Here is an 18944-nt window from a genome sequence, read left to right as displayed (position 1 = left end):
GCAAGGTCTTATCGAATCCATGTTCCAGCATCGGTTCTGTATTGTATCCCGAAGTTGTACATACAATTAAGCTGTTGGTCATAATGTGTTGAGTTTTCACTGCATTACTTCAAACTTCTGTACAGAGCAAGTTTGAAAGCAAGCTAGAAATGAAAACGGTGCAGGTACAGACGAATATGGATATTGAAGTCACAGAATAAATATATGAGCTTTCGCACGTAAGCTAATTGTAAACAACAGAGGAGATATGTAGCGAAGTACTAAAAATATTCCTGAATGCATTTCGCAAACTAAATAGTTTCCCGAAGAAAGCTTCAAACCTATTTAGAACAGGAAGTTTACAGTCAGTGACAGTATACTGACGGCTGCTCAGCTAGCAACGGAGTCATGGATGTTGAGAATTACTAACGGAGACAGAAAGATAAATAATTGAATCCAGGACAGTATCGACGGCCTATTCGAGTGGTAAAAGGCACGGAAAGGATTCTCGCACCTGTAGACGTGGATTAATAAATCCTGAATGTTGTGGATAGATGCACGACTGGCGTTATTGCAGACAGGATATTTGAACAGTCTGTTACTGACAAATATGTGGTAAAAATGGCAGCACATTGAAATTTAACTGTCTTTGAACGTAGTATGACGCATTGTAATAGCATACCGGATACCTGGGTTTCCATGATCCGCAGTGTCTGCAGTACATCTTCGGAATCACAGAGACAATGTTTGCAAACGCGTAAAACGCCGCACATTACGGCCACAAATATTTAGCTAATGGACGTCATGTCACCTGCACAGAGGCATAGAGGGTGATGGAGTGTCTACAGTTAAGTCACACGGCTACAGATTTGGTTGAGGAGCGCCAGGCTGCCGTAACAACACGAAGATAAATGCTCCCCTTAGGCTCCAGCAGTGGACAAGTGAATCCTACCATCCGCCGTCCCATTCGTCACACCACAGAGTATAATTATCGTTGTCATTAAAAAGAAATGGAGATACGTTGGGCATTTAACCAGAGTAATGGATGGTAGATAGTCTTCATAATGGCAAACAAAACGAAGCTACATTTGTATATGCCTCAGGTGTTGGCCGACAAATGGTACATAGCACAGGGTTGGTTGCAGGCTACTCTTGCAGTGTAGCCAGTGGCATACATATGACCTTAAGGCATGACAGTAATAGGAGTTAAATTTCTATTTCAGACCTCAAGCTCTGTCTTGTCGCAATTGCAACCCTAGTAGGGGGATTCGTTACTGCGGAGGGCTGTTAAATATTTGTAGATGTCACCTACTAAGCTGCAACGAAAAATTTACAGCTTTAAATATCGTCGCGATAGAAATGGAACCAGGTTCTTGAAATGGTTAGAGAGTGAGTTCAGACTGAAACCTTGTAAAGGTGTTGGAATTGAGAGATGGCTGGTTCGATTTTCGCGAGAAGCTATTTTTTTAAAGTTTTATTTGCATTCTATGTTTATTATCAAATGGTAATGTTGACCAACAAATATTGTATAGTAAGTTTTTTATTAAAATACCACTTTCTATTTATAATTATAAATTGCATGGAAATGCGGATATTCAAATAAATTTAAATTTGGTAGTAAAGGCAAAATATGTTAAATAAGACTATTATATATAACAATAACATATTTGTACGTGTTTGTAACGTTTAGGAGCGAATAACGACTCATATTTCACGTTTTATTTCTTGCGTTTATGTATTAACGTTTCATTTATATTAATTATCCGGAAACAGAATTTAAATAAAAGTTAAAAAACAATGTGTCCAGCGAGACACGAACCGGCAATCCCTCGATTATAAGACCAAAACATTACACAAGAAGCTCGTCTTCGCGTTTAGGATTTTGTACCTCAGTCAGTAAAAACGGAACTTTTATAGTCTCAATGCAAAGAAAGCTTCAGGTGCAAAGTACAAAAACAGACGTGCAGTTCATTGCGCAGCATTATTTCAGAACCTTTACCCTGACGACCTGAAGATGGCAGCTTAGACCAGTCTAAACAAGTAATCTAGTGTACCTGCATCCGATCAAGGCAACGAGAACTTCATTTCTGAAGCCTTCTTTTCACAGAATTCATGATTGCTCTCCAGATGACGTCGTGAAGTACTTACGCAGGATCACTTTGTTGTTCGCCTTCTGTCCATGTTTTAAGACATCTTTCTCTCAGGAGCACGTAGAGGTAGATGTATCAACTGGAAGTTAACGTGAAATACTAAAGTCTTATGTCCGTTGCTGGCTAAATAATTTGGGCTTGTAAGAAAACACAGTCTAAAGATACGGCTATTTATGTCACAGATTTTGATATTCGGAAACTGACTCATCAAAACCCATCTCTATACATACTTATGTTTGCACGAAATCCTCCTCGCACTTGTCGGTTTATCTTTTCTTTTTAGTACTACATAGCTCGTGCTTGTGGCGTATCGTCAACTTTTCCTAGCAGGAATTTCTAAAAGTCTCGTCTGCACTGTCGAAGTTACATATACTGACGACAGTCCTGTTCTTGACAAAGAACGATAATAATAAAAACCGAAAGTTAAAGTATTAATAATAATAATGTTGTTGTTGTGGTCTTCAGTCCTGAGACTGGTTTGATGCAGATCTCCACGCTACTCTATCCTGTGCAAGCTTCTTCATCTTCCAATACCTACTGCAACCTACATCCTTCTGAATCTGCTTAGTGTATTCATCTCTTGGTCTCTCTCTACGATTTTTACCCTCCACGCAGCCCTCCAATATTAAACTGGTGATCCCCTGATGCCTCAGAACATGTCCTACCAACTGATCCCTTTTTCTAGTCAAGTTGTGCCACAAACTTCTCTTCTCCCCAATCTTATTCAATACTTCCACATTAATAATAATAATAATGATATTGAATAACCTGTTCAAGTAACCAAACAATAATTATGTCAAAATATCAATCTCTACTGCCTAGAAGAAACAATAGGAAAACGGAACTTGCAGGAGAACGATGAACCTGTCTACAGAGCAATATGAATCACTCTGTTTAAATAATATGCTTAATGGCGCTCAGGTATCTTCACTGTCGATTTCTTCAAGAATTTTTGAGAAGTTTATTGTACTGCCTCAGGAAACTGATGTCCAGGGGCTGGTCTTGAACTGCTATAAATATGAAGATGAGCGAAACTAGGCTGATGAACTGCTGAAATGTGCGCAAATGACATCTAAATCTTACAGGAGCAGTGTAGATGCACATCGCTGTAGCAAATGATGAATGGAAAAGTTCAGAGATGACTTTTACGCTGCAGTGGCAGATGGTGGTGGTGATGAACTTGTGAGGTTCAAAGATGGTAATGTGAGAGTGTGGTGTAACAGGTGTCCTCAGTGGTCCCCTGAACGCAGCTGGGTGCCGCGGCTTGGTGCGTAGCCCGGTCCCCGGCAGCAGCAGACGGACTCACCGTGCTGGCAGCGGTCGCCACGGAAACCCCTGGGACAGCGGCAGAAGCCTGGGCTGTGGCAGAGTCCCCCGTGCAGGCACGCCGGCCGGCAGACGGGTTGCTCGCAGCGCCGGCCCGTGTATCCCGGCGAGCACTTGCAAGGACGCCGGCCGCCGCCGCGGCACCGCCCACCGTTCAGGCAGCCGCACGCTGTTCTGCCGTGACCGTCTGCGGGATGGAGACAGTATGTAATACCACACTTTTCTTACCCTCTAGCGACTACACTACACCCAGCAAATGGTTCAAATGGCTCTGAGCACTATGGGGCTTAACATATCGGGTCATCAGTCCCCTAGAACCTAGAACTACTTAAACCAAACTAATCTAAGGACATCATACACATCCACGTCCGAGGCAGGATTCCAATCTGCGACCGTAGAGGTAGCGCCTAGACTGTAGCGCCTAGAACCGCACGGCCACTCCGGCCGGCACACCCAGCAATCCAACATTTTAAAGGAGTAGTAATTATACACTGAAGATCCAAAGAAACTGGTACACTTGCCTAATATCGTGTAGAGTCCCCGCGAGCAAGCTGAAGTGCCTCAACACGACGTGGCATGGACTGGAGTAATGTCTGTAGTAGCTCTGGATAGAACTGACTCAATGAATCCTTTAGGGCTGTCCATAAATCCGGAAGGGTACGACAGGGTGGAGAGATCCCTTCTAAATAGCAAGTAGCAAAGCATCCCAGATATGCTAAATAATGTTCATGTCTGGGGGGCTTGGTGGACAGCGGAAGTGTTTCAACTCAAAAGGATGTTTTTGGAGCCACTCTGTAACAATTCTGGACTTGTGGGTGTCGCACTGTCCTGTTGGAATTGCCCAAGTCCACCGGACCGCACAATGGACATTAATGGATGCATGAGATTAGAGAGAATGCATAAATACGTGTCACCTGTCGAAGTCCTATCTCAAATTATCAGGGGTCCATGTCACTCCAACTGTACACGCCCCACACTATTACAGAGACCCCACCATCTTGAAGACCCCATTGCTGACATAGAGGGTCCATGGATGCATGAGGTTGTCTCCATACCCGTACATGTACATCCAATCGATACAACCTGAAACGAGACTCGTCCGACCAGGCAACATGTTTCCACTCATCAACAACCCAGTTTCGGAGCTGACGGGCCCAGGCGAGGCGTAAAGCTTTATGTCATGCAGTCATCAATGGTACACGAGTTGGCTTTCGGTTTCGAAAGGCCAAAATCGAATGGTTCGCACGCTACCACTTGTTGATGGCCCAGCATTGAAACCTGCAGCAATATAGGGAAGGGTTGCACTTCTGTCACGTTGAACGATTCTATTCAGTCGTCGTTTGTCCCGTTCTTGCAGGACCTTTTTCCATCCGTAGCGATGTCGGAGATGTGATGTCTCACAGGGTTCCTAATATTCACGGTACACTCGTGAAACGGTCGTGCGGGAAAATCCCCACGTCATCGCTACTTGTAAGGTGCCGTGTCCCATCGCTCGTGCCCCGACTATAATACCATGTTCAAACTCACTTAAATCTTGATAATCTACCTTTGTAACAGCAGTAAACGATATAACAACTGCACCAGACACTTGTTGACTTGCATGGCTATACTAGCTTCTTTGATGTTTCAGTGTATATCACTGTTGTTCTTGTCGTTGCTGTTGTGGCTGCAGTGGTCTTCATTCGGAAGACTGATTTGATGCAGCTCTCCACGCTACTCTACCCTGTTCGAGCCTCTTCATCTCCCGATAACTATTGCCACCCACATTCGTTTGAAGCTGCTTACTGTCTTCATGTCTCTGTCTTTACAATTCGTACTCCCCTCTTCCAGAACTTCACCTTAACACTAAATAACGATTTTTTGACGTCTGAGAAACTGTCCTATAAACCGATCTCTTATTTTGGTCATTGTGCCACAAATTTCTTTTCTGCTCACTTCTGTTCATTACCACTGCATTAGTTAAGCGATCTGCCCATCTACTTTTCAACATTCTTCTGCAGCACTATACATGAAAATCTTCTGTTCTCTTCCCGTCTCAGCTGGTTATCGGACATGTTTACTTCTGTACAAGGCTACATTCCAGGCAAATGACTTCAGAGAAGACTTCCCAACACTTAAATTTATATTCGATGTCAGCAAATTTCTGTTATTCAGAAACGATTGTTTTGACATTGTTATTCTTCATTTTATGTCCTCCCAACTTTGTCCATAATAATTTATTTTATTACCCAAATAGCAAAATTCTTCTACTGTTTTGGTGTGGCATTTCCTAAGATAATTCCCTCAACATCACCTGGTTTAATGCGAATACATATCATTTCCCTCGTTAGAATTTGGTTGGTGTTCATCTTAAATCCTCCTTTCAAGAAACTCTCCATTTTGTTCAACTACTCTTCGAAGCCTTTGTTGCCTCAAACAGACAACGGTTCTATAAACAGCAAAGCTTTTATTTCTTACCGTGACTTTTAATTCCCGTTCCAAATTCGTCCCCACTGATTCACCACAGGATAACCAGTGTAAAGATTGAATAAAATCGGAAAGAGGTTGTCAGAGGCTACAGTTCTGCCTCAATTTCTTCTAATGCCCATCGACTCTTACACCTGCCATCAGGTTTCTGTACAAGATGTACGTAACCTTAACTCCCTTTCTCTTACTCCTGCTTCCTTTAGAAAGTTATAAACACTGTTTTCCAGTATATTGTCCCATCTACAAATGCTATAAACTTAGATTTGCCTTTCCTTAACCTATCTTCTAAGATAACCCGTAGGCTCAGTATTGCCTTGCCTTTTCCAGTACTTCTCCAGAACCCAAACTGATTTTCCCCAAAGTCAGCCTCTATCAGTTTTTCCATTGTTATGTAAATAACTCGTGTCATATTATGCAACCGTGACTTATCAAACTGATAGTTAGGTATTGTTCACAACTGTCAACCCCCGTTTTCTTTGGAATCGGAAATACTGCATTCTTCTTCAAGTGTGAGAGCATTTAGCCCGTCTCATATATCTTGCACTCCAGGTGGAATTGTTCATCAGCAGATGTGAATGTCGTCTACTCGAGCGCCCTTGTTTCGGGTTATGCCTTTCAGTGTTCAGTCGAATTCTTTTCCCAGTCCGTTTTTATCCACTTACTATTTCATTTCTGATTTATATTGTATCGCACCTCTACACATTTCTTCCACCTCCTGCATTCACTTAGTTGCTCAGTAATGATTTTTCATCTGAGCTCTCGATGTTCATACTGTTGCTTCTCTCCAAATTCTCTTTAGGAGGTATCTATCTTTTCCTTAGTTATACACTCTTCTACAAAATTACATTTGCTCTCTAGCTAGTTCTTCTTAGTCATTCTGCACTTCTTGTCAGTTTCACTTTTTAGACGTTTGCATTTCGTTTCACCTGCTTCATTTGCAACATTTTTATACTTTTCTCCTTTCATCGGTTAAATTTAACATCTCAAGTGATATCTTGGGATTTCTACTAGGCCTTGCCCTTTTACCTATTTGTTTCTCTGTTGTCTTCACTATTTCATCTCTTAAAGCTACCCTTTTCTACTGTATTCCTTTCCTCTGTTCCAGCTAATCTTTACCTAATGCACTATTTCAAACTCTCTACAGTCTCTGGTTCTTTTGCAGATTCTTCAGATTTAATCTTTATCTTCATAACAAATAAGTTATGGTCAGATTCCACATCTCCCAATGGAAATGTTTTACAATTTACAATCTTGTTCTGAAATCTCTGACGTACCATTACAAAATTAGTCTGAAACCTTCTGGTGTCTCAGGTCTCTTCCAAGTACACAATATTTTTTTACGATTCTCAAACCGTTATCGATGATTACATTATTCTCTGTGCAAAATTCTATCAGGTAGCTTCCTCTTTCATTCATTCCACACAGCTTACATTCTCAATCTACTCTTCTTTTTCTTCCTCTTCCTACTACAGAGTTTCAACCACCTGTGGTAATTAAGTTTTCCCCTCCACAATCTCATTTGCTTCACATACCTCCTCTCAATCTCCTCATCATCTATGGAGCTAGAGTTGGGTTGGTGTTCATGTCTATCTTGGCTACGATAACGCGTTCGGTATGATCCTCATAGTAGCTTACTCGCATTCCTATTTTCTTTTCCATTGTTTGACCTACTCTTTCATTACCTTATTTGATTTTGTATATATAACCCCCCCCCCCCCCCCCCACTCATCTAACCAAAAATACTGTTCATCCTGCCACAGAAATTCACTAATCCTCATTACGTCTCATCTCATTATATCCATTTTCCAGGCTACCTAAACGATTAAAGGATCTAATACTCCACACTCCAATCGGTAGAATGTCAGTTTTGTTTACTGATGGCAACTTCCTCCTGAGTAATCCACACAAGGAGATACAAATGGGGATCTATTTTACCTCTGGAATGTTTTACCCAAGAAGATGCCCTCATCGCTTCACTACACAGTAAAGCTGCGTGTCCCCTGAAAAATAAGCTCTGTAGTTTCCTCTTGCTTTCAGCCGTTCACAGTGCTACCACAGCAAGTCTATGTTGAATGGTGGTACAAGGCAAATTTTTATTCATCATTTGAAGTAAAGTAGGCTTTTTTGGGAAGCTGTGGAGGGTTCAGGGCTAGCTGGCACCAGATGTCAACCGGATGCCAATAGCATCCCATGGCCTGTTCAGTTGCTGCTAGGCAACCTCCATTCTAAATGTCAATAATGCTGATGAGGCAACAATTTGACTCGGCGTCGCTGACGAAGTAACGCTTTCAGAATAGCGTCGGTGGAAGCAGATAGCCAATCATGGGGTTGAAGAGAGTCACATGAGGGCCAGGTGCCAAGTGGGGAGCGCGGTGGAGCAAAGAGTTCTGATTTTATTGTCAGCCGGACCCCAAGATGTTTAAGCGTGTGTGAATTTCTGAGGGACCAAACTGCCTAGGTCATGGGTCACTGGACTTACGCACTACTTAAACTAACTTACGCTAAGAGCAACACACATACCCATGTCTGAGGGACAACTCCAACCTCCGGTGGGAGCGGCCGCGCAATCCGTGACATTTCGCCTCTAACTGTACGGCCACTCCGCGCGGCAGAGGCGGACCCGATCTGACGTTTCTTTCCTGTCCTCTTGGTCACCATGTCTGTTCAGCCTGTAGATGGATTCACTAGGCCGGTGAATATATTAGTCATGCAATAGAGCTTGTTGTTCCAATCATCCCCTCTAGATGCCCACTGAGTCCTAACCGCCTCCCTACTTTACATGCTAACTCGCTCTTGGAAATCTAAATTTCTCAATTTTTAGCGGACATTGTAATTGAATCTTTCTTTCAGCGACGTATTCAGGTGATACTGTCATAGGATCGATATCTTTTGCTTTCGTAGTCTGCCATAAGAGTTCGCATCTTCAGTGCTTATCTGGAATGCATATGATCAAGATGTGGTTTTTGGCTAAATTTTCGGGTGTCTTGCTCGTCAGCATTCTTCCATCAATTCATGACATTACGTTGAGACACCTATTCGTATTCAGTATTGAATTAAGCTAATTTTTCTTCATAAAATGAATACTTATTCAAGTAGTTAAATCTGTCTCCTTTTCTGATTTAACGTATTTTTGCAATTTTCTTTCATTATTATTTCTTCCATGCACGTGCTCATCAGATTGTGCTAGGGTGTATTGTAGCTTTCTGTAATAGATTGCTGTCTTTATTTGATTCATAAAGGATACCCGCGTGTGTAGACATTTTATGTATTTTATCAGTTTTACAAATTTTTCCGGTTTTCGTACCTGTTCATTGTTATTTTCATCTATACTTACTCTGCAGTAGTTTCAATGAATATAATGGTGGCGCGATAGATTGTTACCTGCCGAATCTATTTTTGTAGATGTAACTCAGAGATTGGTTCCACATTTAATCGTTGTTCTTATGAATCCACAAGCTTCCTACCCTGCCTCACTTGATTCTAGGTTCTATTAGAAATAAGAGGGAGTATATTCCCAGTAATTTTGTTGATGGTTAATCTAGTTACTAGTGCAGATAGTCGTTCTTTTGTACAGTACTTGTTGCCTTATGTCAATTATATATTGATATGTGAAGTCTTAAGCAAACCATAGGTCTTTACTCTGTATGCCACTTTCAATCCTGATCTACTCGGATGCTAGTAATGTAATAGAAAATGTTATGTTTCCGTTGCCTGAATTAACTTTAAATGTTGGTGAAGATCGATTTATGGCTAAAGATTCTGAGTTTTTCCCAGGATGTGTTACGGGGCTCAGAAATAACGTTAAGTACGTTCAGTTAAATGAGAACACGCAAACGTCATGTGTCAGCAATCTATAGAGCTCAGGATGAATTAAATGCTAGAAGCAATAGCAGACAAGTGTCTTTCACCATGTTCCAAGCTATTACGGTCAGTAGCTCACACGAAGATTACATCTTCATTCTTCCAGATTGTTCCATCGCAACTGTTCCATGCGGCATCTGTGAGTCATGATGCTCAACCTGAGCAGGGTGTTACTCGAGAATGGAACGTGTTCAATCCTACGGTAAGAGTTAACAGAGATGTACTGACAAATGTGGAACCATTCCAATGCGCAAGCAGTACCACCGTACCCACGCAGGAGCCGTGCCACGTTTACAACTTCAAGTCTGATGCACATATTTGAATGTAGTTATGGACTCCCGTGTTATGCAGATGGGACACTGACAAGGGAACCTCCCCATCGCACTCTTCTCAGATTTAGTTATAAGTTGGCACAGTGGATAGGCCTTGAAAAACTGAACACAGATCGATCGAGAAAACAGGAAGAAGTTGTGTGGAACTATGAAAAAAAATAAGCAAAATATACAAACTGGGTCGTCCATGTGTAATATAGGCAATATTAAGGGAAACGTTAGGTGAAGAACACCGTGGTCCCGTGGATAACGTGAACAGCTGCGGAACGAGAGGTCTTCAGTTCAAACTTTCCCTCGACTGAAAATTTTAACTTTTTATTTTCAGTTTATGTGACAAACTCTTATGTTGTCATAACTTTTTTTGGAGTGATTATTACATCCAGAAGAAAACCTAAATCGGGCAAGGTAGAAGAATCTTTTTACCCGTTCGTCAAGTGTACTAGTTAGGTGGGTCGACAACATATTCCTGTCATGTGACGCACATGCTGTCACCAGTGTCGAACAGAATGTATCAGACGTGTTTTCCTGTGGAGGAATCGGTTGACCTATGACCTTTCGATCAAATGTTTTCGGTTCCCATTGGAGAGGCGCGTCCTTTCGTCAACTAATCGCACGGTTTTGCGGTGCGGTCGCAAAACACAGGCACTAAACTTATTACAGTGAACAGAGACGTCAATGAACGAACGGACAGATCATAACTTTGCGAAAATAAAGAAAGCAAAATTTTCAGTCGAGGGCAGATTTGAACGAAAGATCTCTCGTTGCGCAGCTGTTCACGGTAACCACGGGACCACGGCGTTCCTCACCTCACATTGCCCTTAATATTGCCTATCTTACGCATGGACTATTCAGTTTGTATATTTTGCTTATTTTTTTCATAGTTCCACACAGCTTCTTCCTGTTTTCTCGATCGATCTGTGTTCAGTTTTTCAAGGCCTATCCACTGTGCCAACTTACAACTAAATCTGAGGGGGGTGCGATGGGGAGGTTCCCTTGTCAGAAGGAAAGTGAAGTACACAGATTTACACAGTTTTGTGCGTAGTATGAAGAATAAGTCATAGAAACCTAGTGATTTGTGATGAGGTTTTCCTGTATAAAATCAAAACCGCAAATTTGTTCATTCTAACGATTGTGAGCAAATATTACATTTAAGAGCGATTGAGAATAAGATGAGAAAAAAATTCAACAGTGCCTTAGTCAACTGAAAAATAAAGTTGTAAGTAATGCGAGCTACACTAAGGGGAAAAATTGGAACACGAAATTATGATTAATGTAGAATAGTAAAACTTATGGCATATATTTGTCTAGGTAACATATTTAAGTGATAACATTGCAAGATCAAATGTTGATGTAAGCACCAGAGAATCCATTGCAAGTGTTAAATGCTAGTGTGCTAATAACCGGCGTAATAGGAAAATGCTGAATGCAAACTTTCAAACGTACACACACTATGTTGTACAGCTGCTGCTGTACTTTGTGGGATGGAGCTCCATGTGTATTGCACTTGGTCTGTCACTAAAGGGACTGTTAATACACGTTATGGATGACACTGCAGTGGCCTTTCGATGACATTCTATATGTGCTCCATTGGAGACATCTGGTGATGAGCAAGCCATGGCTACATATTGATAGTCGTAGAGCATATTGGGTTGTGGGTGAGTGCTATCCTGATGGAAAACACCCCCTGCCATGCTGTTGATGGATGGCAGCACAACAGGTCGAATCACCAGATTGACATACAAATTTACAGTCACGGTGCGTGGGACAAACACGAGAGCGGTCCTGCTGTCATACGAAATCGCACCCCAGACCATAACTCCAGGTCGTTGCAGGCCCTCACCTAGTCTCCTAAGCAACACACGGCCATCACTGGCACTGAAGGAGAAAACGCAGCTGTCCTTGAAATAACGGGTTGGTAACTGTTCGTTGTTTCACTTTGGTGTCAACTTCTGCTCATTTTGCTGTTGCAGATGCACTACGATGCGCCAGGGTCGTACGCTGGGTACGATGGTCTTCCCTTTCGGTACTGCCACGTGGTTGTCTGGAGACTGGTCAACTTGTAACTGTACTTTCTAGTGACCTCCGCTGCCAGCAATCGTGTACAGTGGCTACATTCCTGCCAAGTCTTTCTGCAGTATCGCAGAAGGAACATCCAGCTTCTCGTATCTGTACTACATGACCTCGTTTAAAGTTAGTGAGATGTTGATGATTGCGCCTCTGTCGCCATAAAGGCATTCTTTACTAATATCATCTCACTACGTCCAATCTCGAAGGTAACTAACGCTCTTGACCGTTACAGTGTGTATCTAAAGCAAACATTGATTCATCCTCATAGTGGCGCTACTGCCACCACTCTTATCCGAGCGGCGACAAATTTGAATGGACATCATCTTTCAGATGTAGAAACACGGTTGTCAGCTTACACTACTGGCCATTAAAATTGCTACACCACGAAGATGACGTGCTACAGTCGCGAAATTTAACCGACCGGAAGAAGATGCTGCGATATGCAAGTGATTAGCATTTCAGAGAATTCACACAAGGTTGGCGCCGGTGGCGACACCTACAACGTGCCGACATGAGGAAAGTTTCCAACCGATTTCTCATACACAAACAGTTGAATGGCGTTGCCTGATGAAACGTTGTTGTTATGCCTCGTGTAAGGAGGAGAAATGCGTACCATCACGTTTCCGACTTTGATAAAGGTCGGATTGTAGCCTATCGCGATTATGGTTTATCATATCGCGACACTGATGCTCGCGTTGGTCGATATCCAATGACTGTTAGCAGAATTTGGAGTCGGTGGGTTCAGGAGGGTAATACGGAACGCCGTGCTGGATCCCAACGGCCTCGTATCACTGCGATGTTGTACTCAACGACGAACCTGGGTGGACAAATGGCAAAATGTCATTTTTTCGGATGAATCCAGGTTCTGTTTACAGCATTATGATGGTCGCATCCGTGTTTGGCGACATCGCGGTGAACGCACATTAGAAGCGTGTATTCGTCATCGCCATACTGGCGTATCACCCGACGTGATGGTATGGGGTGCCATTGATTACACGTCTCAGTCACCTCTTGTTCGCATTGACGGCACTTTGAACAGTGGACGTTACATTTCAAATGTGTTACGACCCGTGGCTTTACCCGTCATTCGATCCCTGCGAAACCCTACATTTCAGCAGGATAATGCACCACCGCATGTTGCAGGTCCTGTACGGGCCTTTATGGATACAGGAAATGTTCGACTGCTGCCCTGGCCAGGACATTCTCCAGATCTCTCACCAATTGAAAACGTCTGGTCAATGGTGGCCGAGCAACTGGCTCGTCACACTACACCAGTAACTACTCTTGTTGAACTGTGGTATCGTGTTGAAGCTGCATGAGCAGCTGTACCTGTACACGTCATCCAAGCTCTGTTTAACTCAATGCCCAGGTGTATCAAGGCCGTTATTATGGCCAGAGGTGGTTGTTCTGGGTACTTATTTCTCAGGATCTATGCACCCAAATGGCGTGAAAATGTATTCCCATGTCAGTTCTAGTATAATATATTTGTCCAATGAATACCCGTTTATCATCTGCATTTCTTCTTTGTGTAGCAATTTTAATGGCCAGTAGTGTACATTTACGTCGTACAATTCAGTCTTGGTGTTTCTATCTTTTCTCCGTCATTGTATTTTGATACGTTCGGTGCACTTCGTGACCTCCTTGGGAACTATCAAATGATCATTAGTTTTTTGGAAGTTATTAGCTGAATGGAACTACAAGATACTAATATATTATTCGTCGTTAAAAGCAGCCCATCGCTGCTCAAGAGCTCCTCAGTTATCCATCATGTTGTCGCACAATCTGATGGCATTTAACCTTAGCATAACATCTTGCAAATTTGTCGCTGATAGTAGGTTATCGTCGCATGTTTTACGTTGGCTACGAAGTTGGGGAGAAATAGAGCCCATCCCTTCTCTATAGTTCATTTAGTGGTTGAAGCAAAAGAACTGCTTTCTTCTTCCCTCTGTCTACACAGGAGAGTGAGCACCAGTGATTTTAAGAAAGCAAGATATTTCTGCTGTTAACGTCATACAGGACTGACCCCGGTGCTCCTTGGAGGTGGCGTGCTGCTGCTGCTGGCGCTGCCTGGGTCGCGGCGGCGGCGGCGGCGGCGCGGGGCACGGCTGGCGGCTGCACGCGCGGGTCTCCGTGCGCTCCCCACCCGCCTCCACGCACAGCTCCAGCCGCTTGCCGTCGTCCACGCAGCGCGAGAAGCGCGACTGCGAGCCCGTGCCGCAAGAGGCGCTGCACTCGCTCCACTCGGACCACTCCACCTCTGTGGGCCAACCGTTCGCAGAGGAAACTAAAACACGTGCCATTGTTAGTGACAACGTTGCGAGCATTAACTGCGTAATCTTAGTGGGGAAATTGTTCTGACGGTAACGCCAGAAACGCCAAGAAGTAATGGACAGTCCTGACTATAAGAAAAATGAGTGTTTTTTAAACAGTGATGTTGAGCAGTGGCGTAGCTGAGTTACGGCAATCTAGGCACTTCCCGTGGCAATCATTTCCGTCGGGGTGCAGTTGTGTGACGAGTAGAAAATGTGAGGAAGGAACAACGAATATGAAGAACAGGTAGGACGAAGAAGAAGGTGGAAGAAAGAGCTGAAGAAGAAGAAGAAGAGGAAAGAAAAAGTAGAGGAACACTAATATGGGAAGAGGGCGGTGGTTTAGACTCCGTTGAGAAATAGTTTTATATGACCTGCATTTTCTTGGTGCTGAGATATTTGTTTCTGACTTCGGCTACTAGATGCCAAGTTGAGCCACCTCAACGCAGGTGTAATAAGTTTTTTTTCCTTTTTTGTTTTGTTTGTTAGTTCTCTATGAAATAGGGATGGAAAAACTGATTGGTTAAAAGAGATATCGATATTTTAGTTCTGAATAACTGGTACTTTTAGGTATTTGCTTTCTCTTGTTTGTAACAGGTGTTTTTTTCCATTTGTTACTTACAAGCAGGTAAACCATAGCAACCGTTCTAATGTTTTTTTTTTTCGTTTTTAAGTAAACCGTATTTAAAAAACGATTAATATTTATTCGTGAAATTTGCTTTGAAATGTTGCGTTTTATGGGAAATGGGAAAAGCCATCAGTGCTGTTTCAATAACAATGCCGACAGAACTGAGCAACAATCACATGGCATAAGAATTGGTACAGCTCTACTGAGACAATAATGTACCAATTACCATGTGGCGTGGACTATTAGACGGTACGAATGTACATGAATCGGTGTTATATTAAAGTGGCACCAATGCTAGTCTGGATATATTTGTGAAGTGACGGAGCAATAAACTACAATGTTGCATTTGCTTTAAAAGACAAGGAATTGGTCTGTTATTTCTATGAAATAATAAAAGAGAAAGAAAGTTGCAGTAACAGTAATAAGTTAAAAACGCAACAAAAGTTTATTGATACTTTACAATAAAAATTTGTTCTATGGTCGTGCTGATCACAATAAATTGCCTAAGGGACAATGAAGATTAAACAAAAAATGGTGAGATGGGCGAGGGTGGTAAAGGGGGAGGGGTGCGCCGTCGAATTTGCCCTGGGTCTGCGTATAGCCATTGGAAAGGACATACTAACATGAAAAACAGAGTTCTTCAAGGTCAGATTTCATCCTTTCGCACTGGATATTCCAATGCTCAAATAGTGATAAAACTCAAGTTTACAACATGGTTTTTGAGCAGATTTTCAAAAGTTAAAGTCGCTGTGAGAATACTGGTGATTTTTTTGTAGTATTCATCAACATCCACTTCGAGAAACCAGCGAGCGGTGGATGGACTAAGGCTTCTTTTATTCAAATTAATATTTAGAACTGAGTAGAGTCAGTGAAAATTTTTCTATTTTTGTTCGATTTCTATGTTTAATACGGGAAATAATAAGCATAGAAAACAGAAAATCGGTTACTTCAGAAAGGAAAAAAAGAACCAATACAATCGTAAACCGGCTGTTTCAGCGATAATCGCCAGTGAGAAACGATTCGCGATACAGTTTCAGTCACTGTGACTTTGTGTTGTGAGTTCTCCTATGCTTTGTATTGTATCATACAAAAAGAAATATTAATATTTGTTCTATAGTCGTGCTGATCGCAATGAATTGCCTAAGGGATAGTGATGATTTAACAAAAAAGGGTGAGATGGGCGAGGGTGGTAACAGAGGGGGATGGAGGTGGGCAGTCGAATTTGTCCTTGGTAGCAATTATCACTGAGGTTCAAAAAGAGTGTGTGAATTCCTAAGGGACCAAACTGCTGAGGTCATCGGTCCCTAGACATACACACTACTTAAACTACCTTAAAGTAACTTATGCTAAGAACAACACACGTACATCCATGCCAGAGGGAGAACTCGAAACTCCAGCGGGAGGGGCGGCGCAGATCGTGACATGACGTCCTAAACCACGCGGCCACTACGCGAGGCGGCACTGAGGTCAACACATAAAATACAACAGAGGTTCTCCGAATAAAACAGTCTTGGAACGCACATAATTTGTTGAATTTTAAGATTTATTCTTCAGGTGACTAGTATCGATCGTGTTACGATGATCATGTGACTGTTAGAGTTCCATGATGATGGCTGGAGAGACTGGAGAGGATCAGTCCGCTATGTAGCAACGATAAACATAAGCAATTTTTTTAATTTTAAAAAGTTGTATCTTGATTTTTGATCTGTGCTATCCAGGAATAATGTTTCAAAAGATACATTAAATACAAATAATCAACTGTGCGGTAATCTACTCCTAAAAATTACAGATGCATAAAATTTTATTTTGTGACGATAATATCCTCGGCATAAACTCTTAACACAATCCGCAATAACTTGTAAAATAGTCAATACCACTTTCGTATATAGGCCCCATAATACAACATAAATGCTTTCGATTTCAAACAACATCTGCTTCACGCAGACGGTTCTTGGCTCGTGGTCTCGCGAGCACGGGGTCCCGGGTTCGAATCCCGGCGGGGTCAGGGATTTTTCCTGCCTCGAGATGACTAGCTGTTGTTGTGTCGTCTTCATCATCATCATTCATCCCCATTGCGGTCAGAGGAAGGCAATGACAAACCACCTCCACTAGGACCTTGCCTAGTAAGGCGGCGCGGGTCTCCCGCGTCGCTCCCTACGGTCTGTAAAGAAGCATGGGACTCATCATCATCATCATAATATGTGACGCATCGGTTCTTTGCTGAATGTCTTCCCAACTGTTGGATAATGCACATTCCCTGTAAGAGTAAAAATAGTTCTAAAACAGTACTCATGTAGGCCTATGAGGAGATCAGATCAGACAACTCTTGTCAATAATAAAACATTACTGCACAGAAAGGGCGCACTTTGGCTGCAGTCTTCCCGCTTTAGTATTTAAATAAGTTATGGACTGATTGCGTGTATGATTAACGTAACAGTTAGGGTCTACTAAACTGAATCAATATGTACACTGCGCAACACAATTAAAAGATCACATTTTCAAATTCCCATAACTGTCTCCCAGTACGACGCATTAGTATTAAACTTGGGCCAACGATGCCTATAACCTCTCTCCGTAGTATACTTATATGGATATGGAGTCTGTTCTTTGGAACTTGTCCCAAACAATAGACATCATTGATGACCTGCCGCCATCAAGAACGAAATTAGCATTATACACTCCTGGAAATTGAAATAAGAACACTGTGAATTCATTGTCCCAGGAAGGGGAAACTTTATTGACACATTCCTGGGGTCAGATACATCACATGATCACACTGACAGAACCACAGGCACATAGACACAGGCAACAGAGTATGCACAATGTCGGCACTAGTACAGTGTATATCCACCTTTCGCAGCAATGCAGGCTGCTATTCTCCCATGGAGACGATCGTAGAGATGCTGGATGTAGTCCTGTGGAACGGCTTGCCATGCCATTTCCACCTGGCGCCTCAGTTGGACCAGCGTTCGTGCTGGACGTGCAGACCTCGTGAGACGACGCTTCATCCAGTCCCAAACATGCTCAATGGTGGACATATCCGGAGATCTTGCTGGCCAGGGTAGTTGACTTACACCTTCTAGAGCACGTTGGGTGGCACGGGATACATGCGGACGTGCATTGTCCTGTTGGAACAGCAAGTTCCCTTGCCGGTCTAGGAATGGTAGAACGATGGGTTCGATGACGGTTTGGATGTACCGTGCACTATTCAGTGTCCCCTCGACGATCACCAGTGGTGTACGGCCAGTGTAGGAGATCGCTCCCCACACCATGATGCCGGGTGTTGGCCCTGTGTGCCTCGGTCGTATGCAGTCCTGATTGTGGCGCTCACCTGCACGGCGCCAAACACGCATACGACCATCATTGGCACCAAGGCAGAAGCGACTCTCATCGCTGAAGACGACACGTCTCCATTCGTCCCTCCATTCACGCCTGTCGCGACACCACTGGAGGCGGGCTGCACGATGTTGGGGCGTGAGCGGAAGACGGCCTAACGGTGTGCAGGACCGTAGCCCAGCTTCATGGAGACGGTTGCGAATGGTACTCGCCGATACCCCAGGAGCAACAGTGCCCCTAATTTGCTGGGAAGTGGCGGTGCGGTCCCCTACGGCACTGCGTAGGATCCTACGGTCTTGGCGTGCATCCGTGCGTCGCTGCGGTCCGGTCCCAGGTCGACGGGCACGTGCACCTTCCGCCGACCACTGGCGACAACATCGATGTACTGTGGAGACCTCACGCCCCACGTGTTGAGCAATTCAGCGGTACGTCCACCCGGCCTCCCGCATGCCCACTATACGCCCTCACTCAAAGTCCGTCAACTGCACAT

General features: G+C 43.2%; 2 protein-coding genes across 2 annotated transcripts in view; both read right to left on the bottom strand.

The window, feature by feature from the left end:
• The window catches only part of LOC124613714 (wnt inhibitory factor 1-like), a 29844-nt gene extending 19746 nt beyond the window's left edge, over positions 1 to 10098 (bottom strand). The window contains exons 1-2 of the mRNA XM_047142434.1: positions 10044 to 10098; positions 3436 to 3642 (exon numbers count right to left, since the gene is read on the bottom strand). Of these exons, the coding sequence (XP_046998390.1) occupies positions 3436 to 3642; positions 10044 to 10098 (262 nt within the window). The remainder of the gene's footprint in view (positions 1 to 3435; positions 3643 to 10043) is intronic.
• A 3979-nt stretch (positions 10099 to 14077) lies between these two features.
• The window catches only part of LOC124613713 (papilin), a 232959-nt gene continuing 228092 nt past the window's right edge, over positions 14078 to 18944 (bottom strand). Inside the window, exons 9-10 of the mRNA XM_047142433.1 lie at positions 14304 to 14438; positions 14078 to 14130 (exon numbers count right to left, since the gene is read on the bottom strand). Coding sequence (XP_046998389.1) covers positions 14078 to 14130; positions 14304 to 14438 — 188 coding nt within the window. The remainder of the gene's footprint in view (positions 14131 to 14303; positions 14439 to 18944) is intronic.

Source organism: Schistocerca americana, chromosome 4 (genome assembly GCF_021461395.2).
Source record: "Schistocerca americana isolate TAMUIC-IGC-003095 chromosome 4, iqSchAmer2.1, whole genome shotgun sequence".
Taxonomy (NCBI): domain Eukaryota; kingdom Metazoa; phylum Arthropoda; class Insecta; order Orthoptera; family Acrididae; genus Schistocerca; species Schistocerca americana.
Note: the sequence above shows the minus strand (reverse complement) of the source record. Positions and strands in the feature narration are given on the sequence as shown.